Source organism: Rhipicephalus sanguineus, chromosome 2 (assembly GCF_013339695.2).
Source record: "Rhipicephalus sanguineus isolate Rsan-2018 chromosome 2, BIME_Rsan_1.4, whole genome shotgun sequence".
Classification (NCBI taxonomy): domain Eukaryota; kingdom Metazoa; phylum Arthropoda; class Arachnida; order Ixodida; family Ixodidae; genus Rhipicephalus; species Rhipicephalus sanguineus.
In genome coordinates this window covers 120,582,120-120,599,919 of record NC_051177.1, presented here as the reverse complement: position 1 = coordinate 120,599,919, position 17,800 = coordinate 120,582,120, and the positions used below count along the sequence as shown (strand labels likewise).

The following is a 17,800-nucleotide window of genomic DNA, read 5'->3' as shown; positions in this document are numbered from 1 at the left end:
TTAATGATATATTGCATGTATGTACGTCCAATATTAGAGTTTGGGTGCATTTTGTTCTGTGGGGGACCTGCTTATAAATTACGCCCTCTTCTAACTATAGAACGTGAGGCGTTACGTTTATGTCTCGGACTTCCAAAATTTGTAGCTAATAATATACTTTACCATGAAACAAACCTGCCATGTCTTCAAACTAGGTTTAGAATTTTAACAGTTCAAACATTTCTAAACATATATGCCTCCCAACACAGACGCTCCCAATATGTATTTCTTAGAGAGCCGTCCACATTTTTTGAAAGTGAATGGTCCCGACTACATCGCCCTCAAATAATTTTCGTGCAAAAGCTCCTGGAGCCATTACAAGTGACATTTAGTGAGATAATCTACCCAAACGCACTCAAACACACTGCAGTAATAGAATATGACGACATATTTCCAAAAAATGCTAAGTTATTGCCCATTAGATATTTAAATGGGTTGTTGGAAGACCACCTTAAAAACGTACGGATAAATTCAGTAATAGCCACAGATGCTTCTGTTACTGATGAGAAGGCAGGGGTGGGAATTTATTCAGCAGCACTAAATTGGTCATTTTCCCTCCGTTTGCCCGACTTCACACCAATATTCCAGGCAGAATTAATCGCAATTATTCTTGCTCTGCGGAAACTACCAGCACATATCTCTTCAGCAGTTATATTAACGGATTCCTTGTCTGTGTGTACGGCATTAACAGCGCCACAGCCATCGAGCTGCCTAACAGAATTTTACTCATATATGCCCAATCACGTACGGCACGTCCGGTTGGTTTGGGTACCAGGCCACACTGGACTGATATTAAATGAAGCGGCGGACACTCTGGCGGCAGCATCCCTTAAAGGACCGGTCATAAATGTTCTGAGGCCGTCTTCTAATAACACGATCGCACGATTCCGAAATTTTTGTCTGCAAGAGGAACGCACTAAATCTTCCGTCCTAAACAATACATATTTTCAGCACCTAAGGTTTTCGTGGAATAGCACATGGTGTAGTACAAGGCAATTGGAAGTAACGTTAACTAGACTGCGATGCAGAATACCGTCACTAAATTTTTATTTACACAGGCCTGGTTTCGTTCCTTCCCCTAACTGTAATTATTGTAATCAAGCGGAAACAATAGAGCACTACTTCACAGAATGCCGAAGATACCAAAACATAAGGCAAAGACTTCTAAAACCTCCTTTTCAAAAACTTGGCCTTGAGCTTTCCACATCAGCATTACTCTCCCTGGGGGCGTCGGCACTAGGGCAATGCAACAGGGGCATATATGATGCCATATTCATTTATATTAAAGAAACAAAGAGACTGCCATGTTAATATTATAAGTAGAAATATATCTTTTCATTCCCTTACTTAAATTTCTGTAATTGCTTATTTATTTAATTTTATTATTTAACAATTGTTTAATTAACATTTCATTAAAAAAAAAAAAGAACCAAAATTGCCCAAACATTTTTTTTTTCTTTACTATAAATTATCTTTTTCGCATATTCATTTTAACTTATTTTTTCACAAAGTCTACTGCCGCACGCTTCGTGGCCGATCCCCCGTAGTGGGTTGGGCTATTCCCCCAAGGAACCAACCAACCAACCAAAAGATAGAAAAAACAAGAGCAAGCATAGCCACGTATAGTATAGCAAAGAGTGGGAAAGGGAAGTGAGGAGGGAAATGAAGAGGTGAGAAGTGAAACACGGCATATCCTTATTTAGTATAGTATAATAAGGAGTGGAAAAGGAAAGTGAGGAGAAGGGAAAGGAGGAGGGCAACGCCACCAGCTCCGCCGCTTCCTCAGTCTTCACACCCAATAGTGTGAGGCTGCCCCATGTTGTCGGCATGTTATCTTAAAGCAGTTCGCCTAAGAGAAATAAAGCAGCCTTACGGAGTGTTCGTTCTAGACAATTACCGTAGATTTGCTGCAAATGATAACTAGAACTGCTGCAAAAACTCAAGTTGTCCAACCAGAACGAGCACGGAGGCTTTTTCAGGATACCATGCCATTGCTGTGAATAGTTGAAACTGGCTGCATTGATAATTCTTCACTTCCAGTAACCGTCTGCCATACTAAGGCTACATACCGCTATAAATCGTCGCCCATTTACCCTAAACACGCATAACACATGGTACACGAAATTGAGGGACAGCTCCATCGCTCTCCCACAGTATATATGTTACGTAGAATACTCTATCATTCCTGTTTCGAAACGCGTATTCTCGACACTGGAGTCTGAGTAAGGGAAAGCTGAATACTGCTCTCCCACAGTGGATTACACGGTACTTTGCAGAGTTCACTTGTAACGCGATAGCGTTAAAGAGCTCGTCTCGCAATAATTACGGTGACGGCGTCGGCGGCTTCGTTGGTGGTGAGCGAGAAATCGAGATATATGCAAATAAATAAATACGAACAATTTTCAGTTAGAGTGAGAATCGAACCCAGACTGCACGATACAAAAAAAATTCGGCACATCCCACGTACCATGGGAATCGATGTAACGCGAAGCACATGCGGCGGGAAGGTGACTGTGGCGCATTTTTTTTTTTACACTGAGCGAGACGTTACGAAATGACGATAAGGATAGGCGCAAATGGTATGCGCGCACACATATGTTGAAGAGTCACGCATGCGTTATATGGCCAGTTGTTTACAGCTGCGTAACGATGCTAACAGCAATATAGGTATCACCAACACCAGACGTGGTAAGCCGATATGTAGAGCTTATAGGGAACCCAAGCTCAAGTTTGCGGCGCGACGACAGCGCCGCGCCAGCCGCGCTGCGGCTCTGTCGGAAAACTCTGAACCGTCGCGCGGCCGACTCAGCCCCTTTCACGGTAGCGGTAGCGCACGTGCGCTCGCGTTCTTCTCTCGGTGCGGGTAACTGTGGGGCCGTCAGCTCGGCACGTTGAACCGAGAGGCTTGCTGTGCGAAGCTGCGCATTTCCACGATGGCAAAAGCGACCCCGCGGAAGCGCAAGCGTGGTCCGAAGTATTGCGGTTTAGTGGCCAGCCACAACAGTGCAGACAAGGCACACGATTCACGTCTTAAACTGTATCGGTTCCCGGGCGTGTCGCACGAGAAATAAAGGCGGCAAGCGTGGATAGCTGACAGCGCTGTCTCGCCTTCTATTTTGGCTGTCTGAGTTCATCGCTTTCGTTCGTTCCGACTATCTGAATCGGTAAGTAACGGGGCGCATGCACGCAGCGACTACAGTAATGATTACTCGCTGTCTTCTCGCATTGTTAAAGTCCAGTTACGGTTGTAGGTGAAGCAACTTTGTGTTTTGATTCCCCGTGCTCGTGAGACCTACCCGTCGTTGTTGAACGTTCACATTCGCGTTATACCATTAGCGTTGCGCGGTTGGTTGAATTCAACTGAACTCCGCACATTGTCAGAAGTTCGGCGCCTGCATTTCACGCGTCGGGAAGGCTGCTTTATCACGCCGGAACGGACGTCTGTGCATTTTCAGCAAGCTTTGACATCGTTCTGCAGGTTTGCTTTGTTTTTGTCACTTTATTGGGGTGATATATATTTAAGCCGCTAAATATAACTGGCACTTCATACATGCTTTGCAATTGCAACCTTGAATTAACCACCTTCTGACTTTGTGCGATTTTCTAGCCGCGTTCACGCAACAGGTTTTATACGCCTGTCAAGTCGGTATCATAAAAAGAGACTACAAGCATGACGCGAGAGCCGAAAAAACGAGGCGAGCAGTTCATCTTGCTTCACAGTGGTTGACGCTCAGCTAGCTGCCTCGCGTCTTAATCGGCGGGTGATTCTCCAGCGGCACGGAGGACTTGACTAACCTTCTCAGGAAGCAGTGCCATGGCCGTATAATCTTTTTTTCGCACGCCGCAAACGTTTGTTCACGAAAGTACACGGCTGCTACTGTAAGCATGCCATATCAAAACAACAATCATATGATTCGTAGTCCACGCCGCAGAACATCGATAGCGTGTACGGCTTCATTTCGGAGTGCATGTGGACCATTATTCATCTTTAACGTGACAGAATGAGACTTACCTCGAGGTATACGTCCTACACGGTGTAATCGCGACTTGGGAAATTCATTTCGCTTTGAGTCGGGCGTGGTTGTCGTCGATCGTCTGCTCTTCACCGTTAACGTGATTGACGAGCCTTCCTCATTTTATCAAGTTCGCTTTGCGGAAGTGCCAGTCAAGCTTGAAGATCCTTTTGAAGCCGAACTGCACGCGGTACATTGTGAGACGCCGCAAGTGCACCGCGAGAGCTCTGCACGTGCACGGAAGCGAGCGGCAACGCGGTGGCGAGAAGGGAAAGCGCTCGCTGATCACGCCCCAGTTTCTCTTTTTCTGCCAGAGATGGCGCTGCCTGTCAAGAGCAGCAGCGCCGCTAAGCGTTGCTTGGGAAGTCTATACTTGTCCGTTACGATTGAGAACGCACGCACGTTTCACGAACCCGTGTGCATGTGTGGAAGAGGTTCTTGACAGTTCTCTCGTAGATGGCGGCGAGCGCAATGTTTTTGTTACTGTAATTGGTGTGCGCAACGCAGACCTCGCCGATTCCGTGGCTTGTCTGTGTGTGTTCGGTGTCTGCAGCGGCCGGCGAAGTGGGATGCGGCATACGTTGAAGTTGCGCATCGCCGTGTTCTTAAATGTGCCCACGCCGCCGCACCTGCAATGAAGCCACTTGCTGTGGACGACACATTGGAATCCCGTGATGGCAGTGGGTTCATCGCTCCAGGTTTTAGAAAGTGCTAACACGCCAATTTCTATGAGAGCGTCTTTTTCGTGGTCGTGCACAGACTGTACGTTGGGAGCGAGCGGCGAGCGTGGGCCATGGTTGTTGTGGTTGTGGCACCGAATGAAAGTAGTAGCCCGGTCCAAGAGAATGTATAAAGGCCTGTTTGATAGCCGGGTCATGTCGTCGACAGACAGTGTCGACAGAGCCGGCGACATGTCAGAACCAGAAGTCACCTTTTGCGTTGGTGAGGTATAGGCCGTCGAGGCTGGTAGTCCTGGAAAGAGCGAGCTACGTAGACCAACTTCAGTGGATGGCGCTTATCGTATCCCAATGCTACCTGGGCGTATGCGGCCCTTTGGGACTTACATACAGTTATGGCGTTTGCTTGCGCAAGGGGAATCTGTGCCCTCTTACACGAGGTATTTTTCTGGCGTATGTCGTGGTTGTGGTGGTTCGCAGTCCCACGGGCACCCATTTCAATTCTACTGAGCGTGTGTGGTAGTGATATGCTTCGTCCTGGCTGGGACGGCAATGCCTACCGTGGACGTTGGAAATTCAAGCCACAGTCGCAAGGGGTTGCCGTGCTCGTCTCGCTCGACGTACCACAAGGTACCCATGTTTCCGTTAACGAGGCCTTCGCTTACGTCGATGTTGGCCGTGACCATGTACGGCTTGCCGATGCTCAGGTAAATTGAGGCCGGCAGGCTATGCGTTCATGTAGGCTATCTTGGTCAGGGCATCCCTGTGCACCTGCTTGTTCTTATAGCCAGTAATGTTACTGCATGCAGGATGACCTAACACGTTGTCCGCAGCGTGGAGGCAACGTGCGTTTATAGCGGTCGACGTCCGCATTGCTGTAGTATAGCCGTACGCCGTTGGGGTACTAAGCGGCGGCTTCGCGTATCACAAGCGGCTCTCAATCAATCTGACCTCATCCTCGGTCAGCACGAGGCCATCACGCAGCCTCATTGGAAATGAAGAGAACACTGCGTCATTCTGGCGGACCACGTGGACGAGTAGCATGTCCGTAGCCAGGAATTTTTCTCGGGGAGGGGGGGGGGGGCACTTGCTTAAACCTTGACTATTTGAGAAAAACACATTTTCATTATTTACCCTAGGTAGCCAGAATTTTTTTTCAGGGGCGGTCCGACCCCCTTTTATGTACGTTTGTGAGTTTGTATGTGCGCGCGTATATTACACACAAAATGTGCTAATTTCGGAGCCGGGGGCGGGGAATTGAACCACTCAAACCAACCCCTGGCTACGCCACTGTTAGTGCTGTTCGAATGAGGCACAACGCGAAAACGCACGCCATCCGGCGCGTAGGTGTAGGGTGAGACAGCGTCGTGCACGAGGCCCTTTGGCGGCCTCTATGACGTCAGTGCACGGTGTCGCCATGCGCATAACATCAGCACGCTCAATTTTGAGGCCTAAACCATCTTAGGACACCGCATAATTAGCGGCCCAAGAAAGAGCTCCCGAGCTATCAATCACGAAACCTATTCCACATTGGAATTTCGCGATCGTTCGCGTTTCATGTGTCCATTACTGTACAGTCGTCAGCACGCTAAGATAAAGAGGTCCTGAGCCACTTTGCCATGTAATCATCGAATTACCTCGGCATCGGGAGTTTATTGCTTCACAAATCGATTGCCGCAAAAATTTATCGAATCCGTCAAGAGCGAGCGAAGCTACAAGGATTTGTCGCGCGCCTTGGGCGCTTCTCTTCTCTCGGCCCTATACCAGCGCGCTGGTAGGGACGAGAGAAGGGACATGGAAGGATGGCGCGGGGGAAAGAAGTTACGCCAGCGCGCGCCATGACCTTGAGCACGCGTGATGATACGTGTGATTTCCCGCTGTGATCCGTGTGCGCGAGTGTGGCTCACTGTGTAATGTTAGCACACCATGGAACGCTGTGCCGGCACCCCGTGGCACAAAGCGCATCTGGTCCAAACGCCGCTCTTGATTTATATTGCCTATTGGCCAATAGCACGCTAGCTGCTGTTCGACGTCAAACAACAGGTGCCGGCAGCTCCGAAGAGAGTGAGTACGGGCCTCTGTATGAAAAGAGGGCGCCTGAGAAATAGCAACTTCACGCTCCGCTTCTATAGCATTTCCCTGCCGCGGACGACTGCAAGACTTGGCTGAGCTGTTTATGGCAGTATCTGCTTTCCGCAGGATGTGTTTTCTCACGAAGCCCTAGGGTTGGTTCATGACCTCTTTAACACAAACGCTTCTCTGCGTGGACTGGAACGGTTTACCTGACGCTAGCCGCAAAGTGTTGAGCGCTGTTGCCGAGTTATCTAATTATACATACCGAGGCACACATCGGCAACAGCGCCCAACACTCCGCAGCTGGCGTCAGTCAAACCGGTGTTACGCGTGCAGACGACTGTACGCAGTTTCGCTTTTTGACTGGTAACCATGTTTCATCGGTTATCACTCGGTGCAAGACGCGCCTGTCATGCTGACTAACTTTAATGCTGACACGTTTCTTGGTTACGTAGTTCCTCTACGTGCTTGTATACCTTACAACCGCAATGACGTCAATGCAAATTACCCATAGTTTCACTAAATTAGCCGTAGTCAAGTGCAGCACTTGAATTTATCAACCTAATCAACGTGGTCTGAGGAGCTAACACAATGTGGTGGCACCCAGCATAGGCGTGCGCAGGGTTCCCCATTAGGGGGGGGGGGGGCAAAGGCTCATCGCAGCGCCCCCCCGCCTTACTAAGTCAATGTAAGGGGCAGATTTGCGCCCCCGCCCCTCTTAGGTGAATAGAAGAGTCAATGTACGGGGCATATTTTGCGTCCCTTCTCTTAGGTGATTAGGGGGGGCGGCCGCCCCCCCTGCCACCCTCCCTCTGCGCACGCCTATGGCACCCAGGGCGGCTGCTCCTATGCGAATCCGTCCTTCTTGCTCTTTGTCGCGAAAAATACGCAGAGTAATTTGCTTTTACATTACAATACCATCGCAAGGTAAAAAAAAAGAAAAAAAGAGAAAAATATATAGTAACGCGGTATTATACAATTCGCTGTTGTCACAGAGCAGGGCCAAAAGCCACGCTTAAACGCACGCCAGCAAGAATGTACAGTAGAGAATACGATAACGGCCAAAATAGACTTGCAAAAGAAGTAACACATGGGTCCCTACAGAGCTCTGGGTCCCTACAGTCCCTAACTTGGCAGCCCGATTGGGGGGGGGGGGGGGTCAACTCATTCTTGTAAAATAAAATCTCAAAAACAGTCCAACAAACTTCAAGTAACTAATGAGCTCCAGAATGACACTTCTAACGCCATGGCTGGTGGCACGGACGGTGACCCAACGAATGTGCTGGCGAAATATCAGTATCGAAGACAGCGAAGACCAGTAGCCGATTGCTCTGCGTGCACGAAAGCATAAATAAATTACTAAATGTAGCGTTCGCTTTCGTGGCGATGAACAATCATGTACGATTACTGCGGATCGCACACTCCTAGCAGGACAAATTTAGACTTGACCCGGTCCCGCACGTGTAAGGGACCGGGCCAAACTTGTGACAATGTTAAACCCACGAAGAAAGGCGGAAAGTACAGCCATTACACGAGCCTACACGTTATGTCAAAATACCGCGCATAAACATTTGTTTATTCGTGCAGCACCATTACCACACACGTAAAAGGGCCCAGTGCACACACTCGTCACGAATATATACTTCAAGACAGCGGGTCAAAGGTGACAAAAACCACGCGTTTAATTTTCCTACAATGAACTAAACACATGAGCCGCACACGTATTACAAGCGAGGCGCAAACAAAGAAAAAAATATGTTTTACGCACCAAAACCGTGCTGGCGACGACGGATGAAATTTGACCAGCTGGAAGTTGTCCTAAATAATGCACGGGCGTTTGCAGCATTCCATCCCCACCAAATTGCGGCCGCCGTGGTCGGAAATCGAACCTGCGCCCTAGTACTAAACAGCGCTAAACCGTATAGCCGCTGAGCCACCCCGGCGCGGGTGACGCGAAGACCAACGGAAAACGAGCTCTCACGTAGTACTTACCTGCCTCCATTGGCCACCACGATTCCGGTCATGTCGTCCCTCTGGTTGTCCCGTACGTTGAAACCGCGGTTGTCGCCGCAGCAGCAGCTGACCGGCGACCCGCGACGCGTTACCACGACGCCGGATACCTCCGAGGCTTCGTCCGTCGAGCTGCCTCCGTCGTCGACGCTACCAACGCTACTGGCTTTAGCGCTGCCGTTGGCGAGTGCGACGTCGTCTGGCGAACCGAGACCTTCGTCCAGCGAAGAAGCCGGCGAGACGACACTCAAGACGCCTGCACCGCAGCTCTGCTTAACGTTGTGCCTTTTGGGCTCCATGACGACGTCCGTGTCCTGCATCAATTCTTCGAGCATCCTGAAGCACACGGCTTGCGAGTCCGAGTCCGTCATTTGGGCCCCTAGTTCACCTGGTCGCTTGCACGCACGAGTCTTCCCGATGGTGCAGCACGCGTCGCCGCAGCCAAGGTGCGAGCGTTTTCAACTCGTCGCGGGAAAGTCGGGCGGCGCGTTGAAATCAGCGCGGACGAGTCCAGAGGTGCCTTCCGGAATTATTCGTTTGCCGCCCATTCATGGCAAACCACGAGCAAATCGAGCAATGCCCGGTGCCGCGGCGTACGTAAAAACGCAACGGCTGCTGTCACGCCGCATGCGAACTCCGCCACTCCGAACGGACACGGCTGCCAGGACGAATAGAGGCGAGTATCCACCACGAGTAGCCGTCGCCGCATCGGCTAAACCACTCTCACCCGCTAACAGCTTGTCAATTTGTCACGGCGAGCTAGTGAGCTAGGCCGGCAGTAGCGATATAAAAGCGCTGCGATAACGGTAGTTGCGCCGATACCAGCGCCGCATGTAAACGCGCAATTTGACGGTCAGCACTGTGCGGTTAACATTCTTGGCGGCGGATTCGGCCAAAAGCCAAAAGTGCTGTCGTCGAAGTGGTCTCGAAAGACGCGTTTCCGTTCTGGCGGTAAATCAAGTGTGCCACTTTTCGTTACTGCAGAAACGGGGATTGGCCTCAGTGGTAGCATATCTGTCCAGTAGTTACCACCTCAGCACAGCTGTGCGATTAAAAATAGAGATAGAAGACTGGATATTTACAAAGTACGCGCGTCACATGCTCCTCACACGTGCGAGGAGTGGGCTCCGCAGCAGGGGCGTAGCCAGACATTTTTTTCGGGGGGGGGGGGGGGGGTTCAACCATACTTTATGTATGTTTGTGCGTGCGTTTGTATGTGTGCGTGTATATATATGCAAACAAAATTGAAAATTTCGGGGGGAGGGTTTGAACCCTCCCAACCCCCCCCCCCCTTGTAGCCCTGCTCCGCAGTGCATTAAGTAGCACATCAGGGGCGTAGCCAGGGGGGGTTCAACCCAACCCCCCCCCCCCCCGAAATTTTTCTGTTTTGCTTGCGTATATATACACGCGCACATACAAATGCATGCACGAACATACATGAAGTTTGGTTGAACCCCCCCGAAAAAAAATTTCTGGCTACGCCCCTGAGTAGCATATTCGCGAATGTTTTACTCACCTTTTTTTGTTCGTACGATGCAAGTTCCAGGAATAAATATGGCGGCATTCATATCGACTGTGGCGCCCTCCTAATTTCCGGAGGAGACTCACTTGTGACATATGCAATGACCAAGGACTTCATTTTGGTGGGAGAGGGTTACACATGCCCATGTGCATCGGTATGTGTGTAATATATGTACAGATCCAAAAGGAAAAAAAAATGGGGCAGCTACACATTAGTGATGCAAAGACTTGCCCTCACTTTCCTTTCCTACCCCTTGCTATAACATACAAGACTATGCTATACTTTACCCTCTCACCACCTCCTTTCCCTCCTCCTCACCATCACTTCCTTTTTCCACCCATTGCTATACTATACTATACATGGCTATGCTTGCTGTCTTTTCTTTTTTTTTGTGTCTGTTTCTTCCTATCTCTATTCCTTTCTCTGTCTTTCTATCTTCTTTTCTCTTTCTTTTGTGGCACATCGAATGTACAGCCAGGGTAAGCACGACCAAGCATTTTCTAGAATTTATGAGTTATTATTGGTAGGGGTGTGCTAACAGTGAAATTTCATCTCGAATCGAATAGTGCCGAATAGTGGCCAAAAATATCGAATAGTATACTTATGCGAAATGTGTACCGCCCGTTACTGCAAGACAAAGGAAAAATCAAGGACGCTACAGTGTGCTGATCGCTTCATTATGCACTTGTTCGGGAGTGGCTTTTGTTTAAGCTTTTATTGGCGTGCAAGAATTAGTTTTAGCCACCCCGCCCTAACAATGTTGCACCATTGGCCTTGTTGCGTTTTAGATACTTGTCCTGTCAAATTATTCGAAATTTTGAATACTAGCTATTCGAAAGTTGAATCAAATTATTCGATTAGGAACTATTCGATTCGAATTTGAAACTCGAATATTTGCACACCCCTAGTTATTGGTCAAATATTCATTGGCTATCAATTGGTTATCACAATGTATCGCTCATGCATTTTTTGGGTCAGGCTAAGCTCATCCAAGCATTTTCTATAATGCATTGGTTATTGATCGATTATCAACTCATTTGCTATCGATTCAGAAGGTATCGGTCATGCATTTGGGTCAGGCTATGGTCATCCATGCATTGTCTAGAATTTATTGGTTATTGATCGATTAGCTATTGATTGGCTATCACTAGGCTTTGGCTATGTATTTGTGCCTTGCCAAGCACATGCAAGCATTTTCTAGAATTTATTGATAGATTATCGATGAGCTATTAAGTGATTATCAAATGGCAATCACTAGGCATCGATGGCTATGCTAGGACCTGCTTAGCACATATCCGCTTTCAGCGGTGCATACCAGTCAAGTTTTTGCAACCGCCCGACTCGCAACCAAAAGCTTAAAGGGGTACTGACACCTTTTGTCGAAGGAGAGAGTGCTCTGCCATACAAATCTCCTGTACGCAGGGACAGCGCTGAGCAAGTGTGAAGCTCAGCAAATGCTGATAAGTTATTTTTTTTAATATTAAAGTCAATTTTTCCAGGGCGCACCTACCGACATCGACACTAGCTTGATGTCAGGCTACAGTACCAATTCTGGTGACTTCACGCAGCAGTCTGGCTAGTTGTGATGATGTTAGGTGCCAAAACTTCCAAGATGGCCACTTGTGCGTCACCAACGGAGCCACGGTGCGGAGAAGCCATGGAAGCGTCACTATATATTGTGCGAGCACGCGATGAGAAGCTCATACCATGTTGTGACGTCACGGTAGGAACTGAAACTAGCTTTTAAAAACATACTATAATTACTTTTTCAGGGTGCACTTGTGCTTCGCACCACCTTTTCTAGGCTCCTGGGGGCTTGACATTTCATTTGACGCAAAAAAACGACAACTGAAAATTTTCGTGTCAGCAGCTCTGCTATAAAAGAAAAGCTTCCGAGCACCCCCCCCCCTTCTGATCCTGACTGTGCCAATGAAAGTGACCCCCAAACACAGCCAGAAAAGGGTTCAAACCTGCATCCCGAACCACCCCTTCCCGCAATAAAATCCTGGCTTCGACCCTGCTGTGAGCCTTTAGCCGACATATATCTTACAAGTGCTTCACAAGTTGCAACTACAATATGTAGTTATGCTGTGATACAGACAATAGTACATCTGAATTTTCGCACAGTGATTTTACTTGCATGCAATCACCTGGCACCAAACCTCAAGGCATGGCATTGTCCTAGATGAAAATGGCAATAGTAAAAGAAAAAGTAAAAAAGATGGGCATGTAGCAATGAACTAAATGCACACTGCCAGCTACAGCCATTTCAAATCACTGACACCGAGTAAACTGAGAATGCAGGGTTGTTTGGGAAATGCAATTTTATTCAAGATGCTTGTTCAGGTTGCAATGTCTGAAGTGCATATGCATTCTTTAGAGACCTCTCTAGATTCATAGATAACCATCAAGGAGAACCAACACGCACACAGATATGTCATGTGAATGCAATGCACCAATAACATACAGTTGTTGTTTACAAAGTTTAATGACTCATAGCAACGCAACTCATGCTTTGAGAGATGCGAATGCTAACACACAGGATCCCAGGGAACTACACACATGGGACTACAGAATCAAATGAGCCATAGAATGCGCCACGGTGTCCCTTAATTATGCACAGCTGTCCTGTGGTTTATTCTTTCTGTGTGCCACTTCTGTCGCGCTGTTTTTAATTATGTGTCATCAGAGCTGCTGCCAATCTCTTAACAAAATTGTGCCATGTCAAGCATTAGTCCAACTGGTTTTACACCATCTGGAAGATTTTTTTTCTTGAAAATTCAGTAAATTTTAATTAGATCGGCATATATAGTGAGTGTTTGAGATAATTTCGAAAATCATAAACATGGTGTTCCTGAGGAAAAAAGTTAAATTTATTCAAAGGTAAACTGCATTGCTGTGGACATGCATAAAGGTACATAATGCAGTTCACAAATTGTAGCTGGTGAGTTAAAAAGGAAGGCCCACTTTAAAAGAATTTTTAAGTTTACACCAGTTTCGATATATATATATATATATATATATATGCGTGTATGCCTATGTGTGAACAGAGGAAAAATAGCATAAACCATCAACAAAGCACAATCACATGCTCACATACGTTCCTCGATCAGGCTCACTTCTTCTTAAAGCTCCCAAGAATCACTCTAGACAGCTCCACAGAGGACTGGTGACTTTTAGAGGCAACAATCCAAAGCAGAGATCCAAGGAAAAAACCTTCATACTAGACTGCTTCACAGAAAAGGTGCACCTCATTTACAAGTTCTGAGCGCAAACAGTAGTGAAAGTCTCGAGCACAAACTACAGACAGGAATTCTCTTATGTCCTCAGGTATTCCACCTGATGTCCCAAAGCATTTAGTGGTGTGAATTTAATAATGACGAACATGAAGACTATGACCAATGGCTCGTAGACAATCAATCAATCAGTCAATAAATAAATAAATAAATCGGACCTTTATTTCTTCTGAAAAATAAAGAGGCAAAAAAAAAAGAAAAAGCTGCACTGCGGCTTCACGAGGCTCCGGCCCCACCAGAGTTCGACATGAAGTCAGCCGTAGTACACTTCTAAATTAAAGGTGTGCTGGAAGCACTAGAAACATACAGCAGAATGAATTTCGTAAGTCATTGCTGCGGCATTTTCTTGAAGTGGGCCCTCATGCTTATGAGCAAATTCATCTCATCATTGTGCTGTGCAGCGAATCCGCAGGAGCAGTGCCGAGGGGAGGCCAGGAGGAGCAGCTACCCCTTTGTGATTTAAACCTGACCCCACGCTGTAGCCCCTTGCGCCCCCTTGATGCACCAAAGAGCTGAACTTAAAGCCCACTCCTGCAAGGGCATTCCCGTCACCCTCCCCTAAAGAAGAACCTCTCATAGCAGACCCTCCCCGGAATAATCCTGGCACCGACCGTGCCAATTGGATAAATGAAAAACATACCACTGCTTTAATCCCAACAGCATGGTGCCAATACAACGGTTATGCCATCACACATAAATGACTGAGTAGTGCTTATATGTTATCCTTAGCTGGTGCGAGGATGTCCAAACATGGCAATACTAAATCTGATGCAAGCTACGAAGAAAGGTGTGAAAAGAAAAGCGCAAGGCAAGAAGAAGCATACCTAGTCACATTTCACATGTGAGAACAAGAGCGTTGACCACAGTGACACGTGCTCTCCACGCTACGCTTGCTGCACTCGGATGCTTTGGTAGCCGATAGGGATGGTGATTGGAATTTTAAAGGAAAACAGCAAAAAAAGAAGTCACACAGCACTAGAAATCTCGCAAAAAGGTTGACATGTATGTAAGGAAATTGTACTGGCAACTGCGCTCGCCATATTTCTTACATCACCTTTGTTTGGTCACTAGGCTGTAACAAAAGCAGCAACTTTCAGCACCCTCCTGCCTCTTTGTTGCACTGAAGTGTCAAGCCTTCATCAGCTTTCCACTGACATCACATGCAGTAGATAGGCTTCCCGTGCTGTGTTAAACAGTTGAAAACCTTTTTAGGAGACGCTGATGTAAGAGACAAGTGGGTATTAGAAACAAGAGGGTGTGTATATAGAGAAACGGGTTGATCAGAAAATGAGAGCGTGGTACTCTGCTTATAACAGACACTTAAGGCACAAGACCTGCTCCCCAGTGCATGTGTCTTATATAGGGGTTCAAATGTAATGGCACTGTAAAACTACAATATGCCGATAATAGATCGTTCAACAGTAAGTGTAGACACGCAAATCCTTGGCTCGGAGACGAGACTTCATTACTGATCAATTACATTTTCTTGCAAAGCGGTTGTGTTTTCCAGATTTCGTAACAAATTTGAATGCTAGCAAGCTCGACAAACTCTCGCTTGGAGACTATATGCCAGTGTACAAAATAAACCCAAAGAGGATTACATATGAGCCAACGTTGATAAAGAGTACCTTCCTTAGTTAAAAACAAGCACAGGATCAAATCAAACTGACACAATTCATTAAAAGGTCGTAATCTTTCCAGACTGATTATGTTGAATATATTGGGTGTCTCAGCGAACACAGGGAGAGAATAAAAGCAAACTTTATGATGAGACAAACTTTATGCTGCTAGTTTCCACGTTCTCGTTCATTAATTATTTAGTGCTGATTAATAAGCAGTAATTACTATTTATTCAGCAATTATATGAGTACAAGGTTTATTGAGCAATTAGAAAACGCCACTGTCGGTTGCATCTGATGCGTTGAATTTTGCATATGTGCCTTTAGAATGATAAAGCACATCTCACAAAACACAGCTCATGAAACACTTAAAATGTTATCAATGCCTGCAGCTTGCTTGTCATAGAAGCTTTACTATAAATGTGCAAGAAGGGAGCTACGTGAAAGGTGCTGAAAACAATCTGCTCCGCAAACTGTGAATCGACAATGTGTAATTAAAGATTATAATTAAAAATGGTGATGCTTAGTTACCTTTGTGTCGTAAACACAAAGAAAGAAGCATATTTCTTCGAGAGGTTGCTAATAACGTACAGTCAGTTTCATCTGCATGTACAAAGCCTTAATTTTTTTAAAGCTTGTTCCATGTTGGTTGGGACACCTTGTATTTGTCACCAAGAGAATACGCATTAATGCTGCTTTATAACATTTTGAATATTCAGAGATACAATTTATTGTCAAATTACAAAAATCGCAGGACTGAGCTCACAAGACAGAGGATACACAGGAGCAAACAGTAACAGTTTCGAGATGCTTGGTGACAAAAAAGCAAGACTAAAAAACAGACAGAAAAAAATAGGAAATATGTGGTTTGGTGGAGGGACTGTTGCTGCACGTCTACAGTTAGTTAAATCAGGTTTTATGGCACAAACGCAACTATGGCTAGGCTGCGCCAGCCACATTCTCACCATGTACAAAATTTGCGCAGTTTTCAAAGAATAAAACGCACCAACTGAGGGCTAAGCAATGCACGTCATTTCGTTTCCACTGTCTTAAGTATGTGTCACATCAGCATAATATTGGCCTGTACACTTACAACAGAGCTAACATCAACTTCACTGGCCAGATTCATAGCGACGTGATGTGGTTATCTCGAGCAGTTGAGCGTACCAGTCGTTACACTTAATGTTCTGATGCTGCTTTTCATTCTGAAAGCACTGTAAATGCCTTGATATAGCCATTGATGCCCTATGATGACATAACAAAAAATCCCCTCGGGCTTCAGGTGATTTCAACTCTTTAAGTACTCAGTGCGAGTCCATTTCGTAGGTATGTGCACATAGGGGGGGGGGGGGGGCAGATCACCCTCCTTAACTATTTAAGAGAAGCGCCAAACCTGCCCCATACTTTTACTAGATTGCATCTGGCTCATCAATGTTTAAAGTGCAGGATATGGCCATTGCACATTTTTGATGGTAATGGTGGCCAAGGATCCCTGATGTTGCATTCAAAGAACTACTATTTTCTCCCCACCTTTACCCCTAGAAGGCCAGAGACAAAAAGGCAGACCGCTGTGTGAAGCTCGTCATCACGTCACTTCAATTTTTGCATGCATTGTGAAGCTTGCGTTTTTTCGGACTTGACCAATGCTGGGAATGCACTGCAGTGAAACTTGGCTCCCCATAAATGAGAACAGGCCTGCACACGCCTATGCTCCATTTGAACCTTAAAGGGACACTAAAGAGAAACAATGAATTGGTTTAGATTGATAAAGTGTGCTTGGAGAACTCTTGTGTAGTTTATTTCACCACCATAGGTTTATTATTAGAGGAGAAAACCAAGTTCAAAGTTCCATCTTTAAATTTCGCGCCGAACTTTGTAATTCGTGACGTAAAAGACTTCAAAGAGCATTCAACGTATTTTGGCGCCACTGGCTCGACGAAATTTCCACAAACTCGTTATGTCAAGTCTCTGGCCCCCTCAGAGGACAATGTACTTCGATTGAACTGATTAGGAACTACGTAGGCCCAAGCAGGCGCCGTCAAAAATATGTGACGTCACGGCAAATGGTGCGGGAATTCAAAGGTGGCGTCGCCACCTGTATTTTCTTTTTGCGCGTTTTCTCGCTTATTAAGCGTCTTCGCGCAGCAAGCGTGGTGTTTTTGGTATCGTGGAAGACTACTTTACTAATGCGAGAAAAATCGTTTTGCTCTTTAGTGTCCCTTTAATGAACTCAGCAGGGCTGCATGCAACTACTCTGATAAAGGCATCCCCCGTAGGATGTGTTGCATTCCAGCAGCAGTGGTTAACAGGTAGCTTTTTCTCTTTCTCGTAATGCCTGAAGCTGATAATTAACTTCAATATGGTGGTTAAGCGGGCTTGTTGGTACATGCACATAGGACACCGAGAATAGACCGCACAACACAGGCTCTGTGTTGTGTCGTCTATTCTCGTTGTCCTGCTTCTGTGCTGTTTGAAAAATTATCTAGCCGATAATTAACTCATGCACACAGTTTTAGCCGTTCATTAGACCTTGAAAGAAAAAAATGATATA

General features: G+C 46.5%; 1 protein-coding gene across 2 annotated transcripts in view; it reads right to left on the bottom strand.

Annotated features, from left to right (window-relative positions):
• The window catches only part of LOC119383593 (uncharacterized), a 31,933-nt gene extending 22,362 nt beyond the window's left edge, over positions 1-9,571 (bottom strand). Inside the window, exon 1 of one of the 2 annotated variants that reach the window (XM_037651837.2) lies at positions 8,795-9,571. In XM_037651837.2, the coding sequence (XP_037507765.1) occupies positions 8,795-9,183 (389 nt within the window). In that variant the 5' untranslated portion in view covers positions 9,184-9,571. The remainder of the gene's footprint in view (positions 1-8,794) is intronic. The other variant, XM_037651838.2, reaches the window with a different exon arrangement.
• Between the last annotated feature and the right edge of the window lie 8,229 nt (positions 9,572-17,800).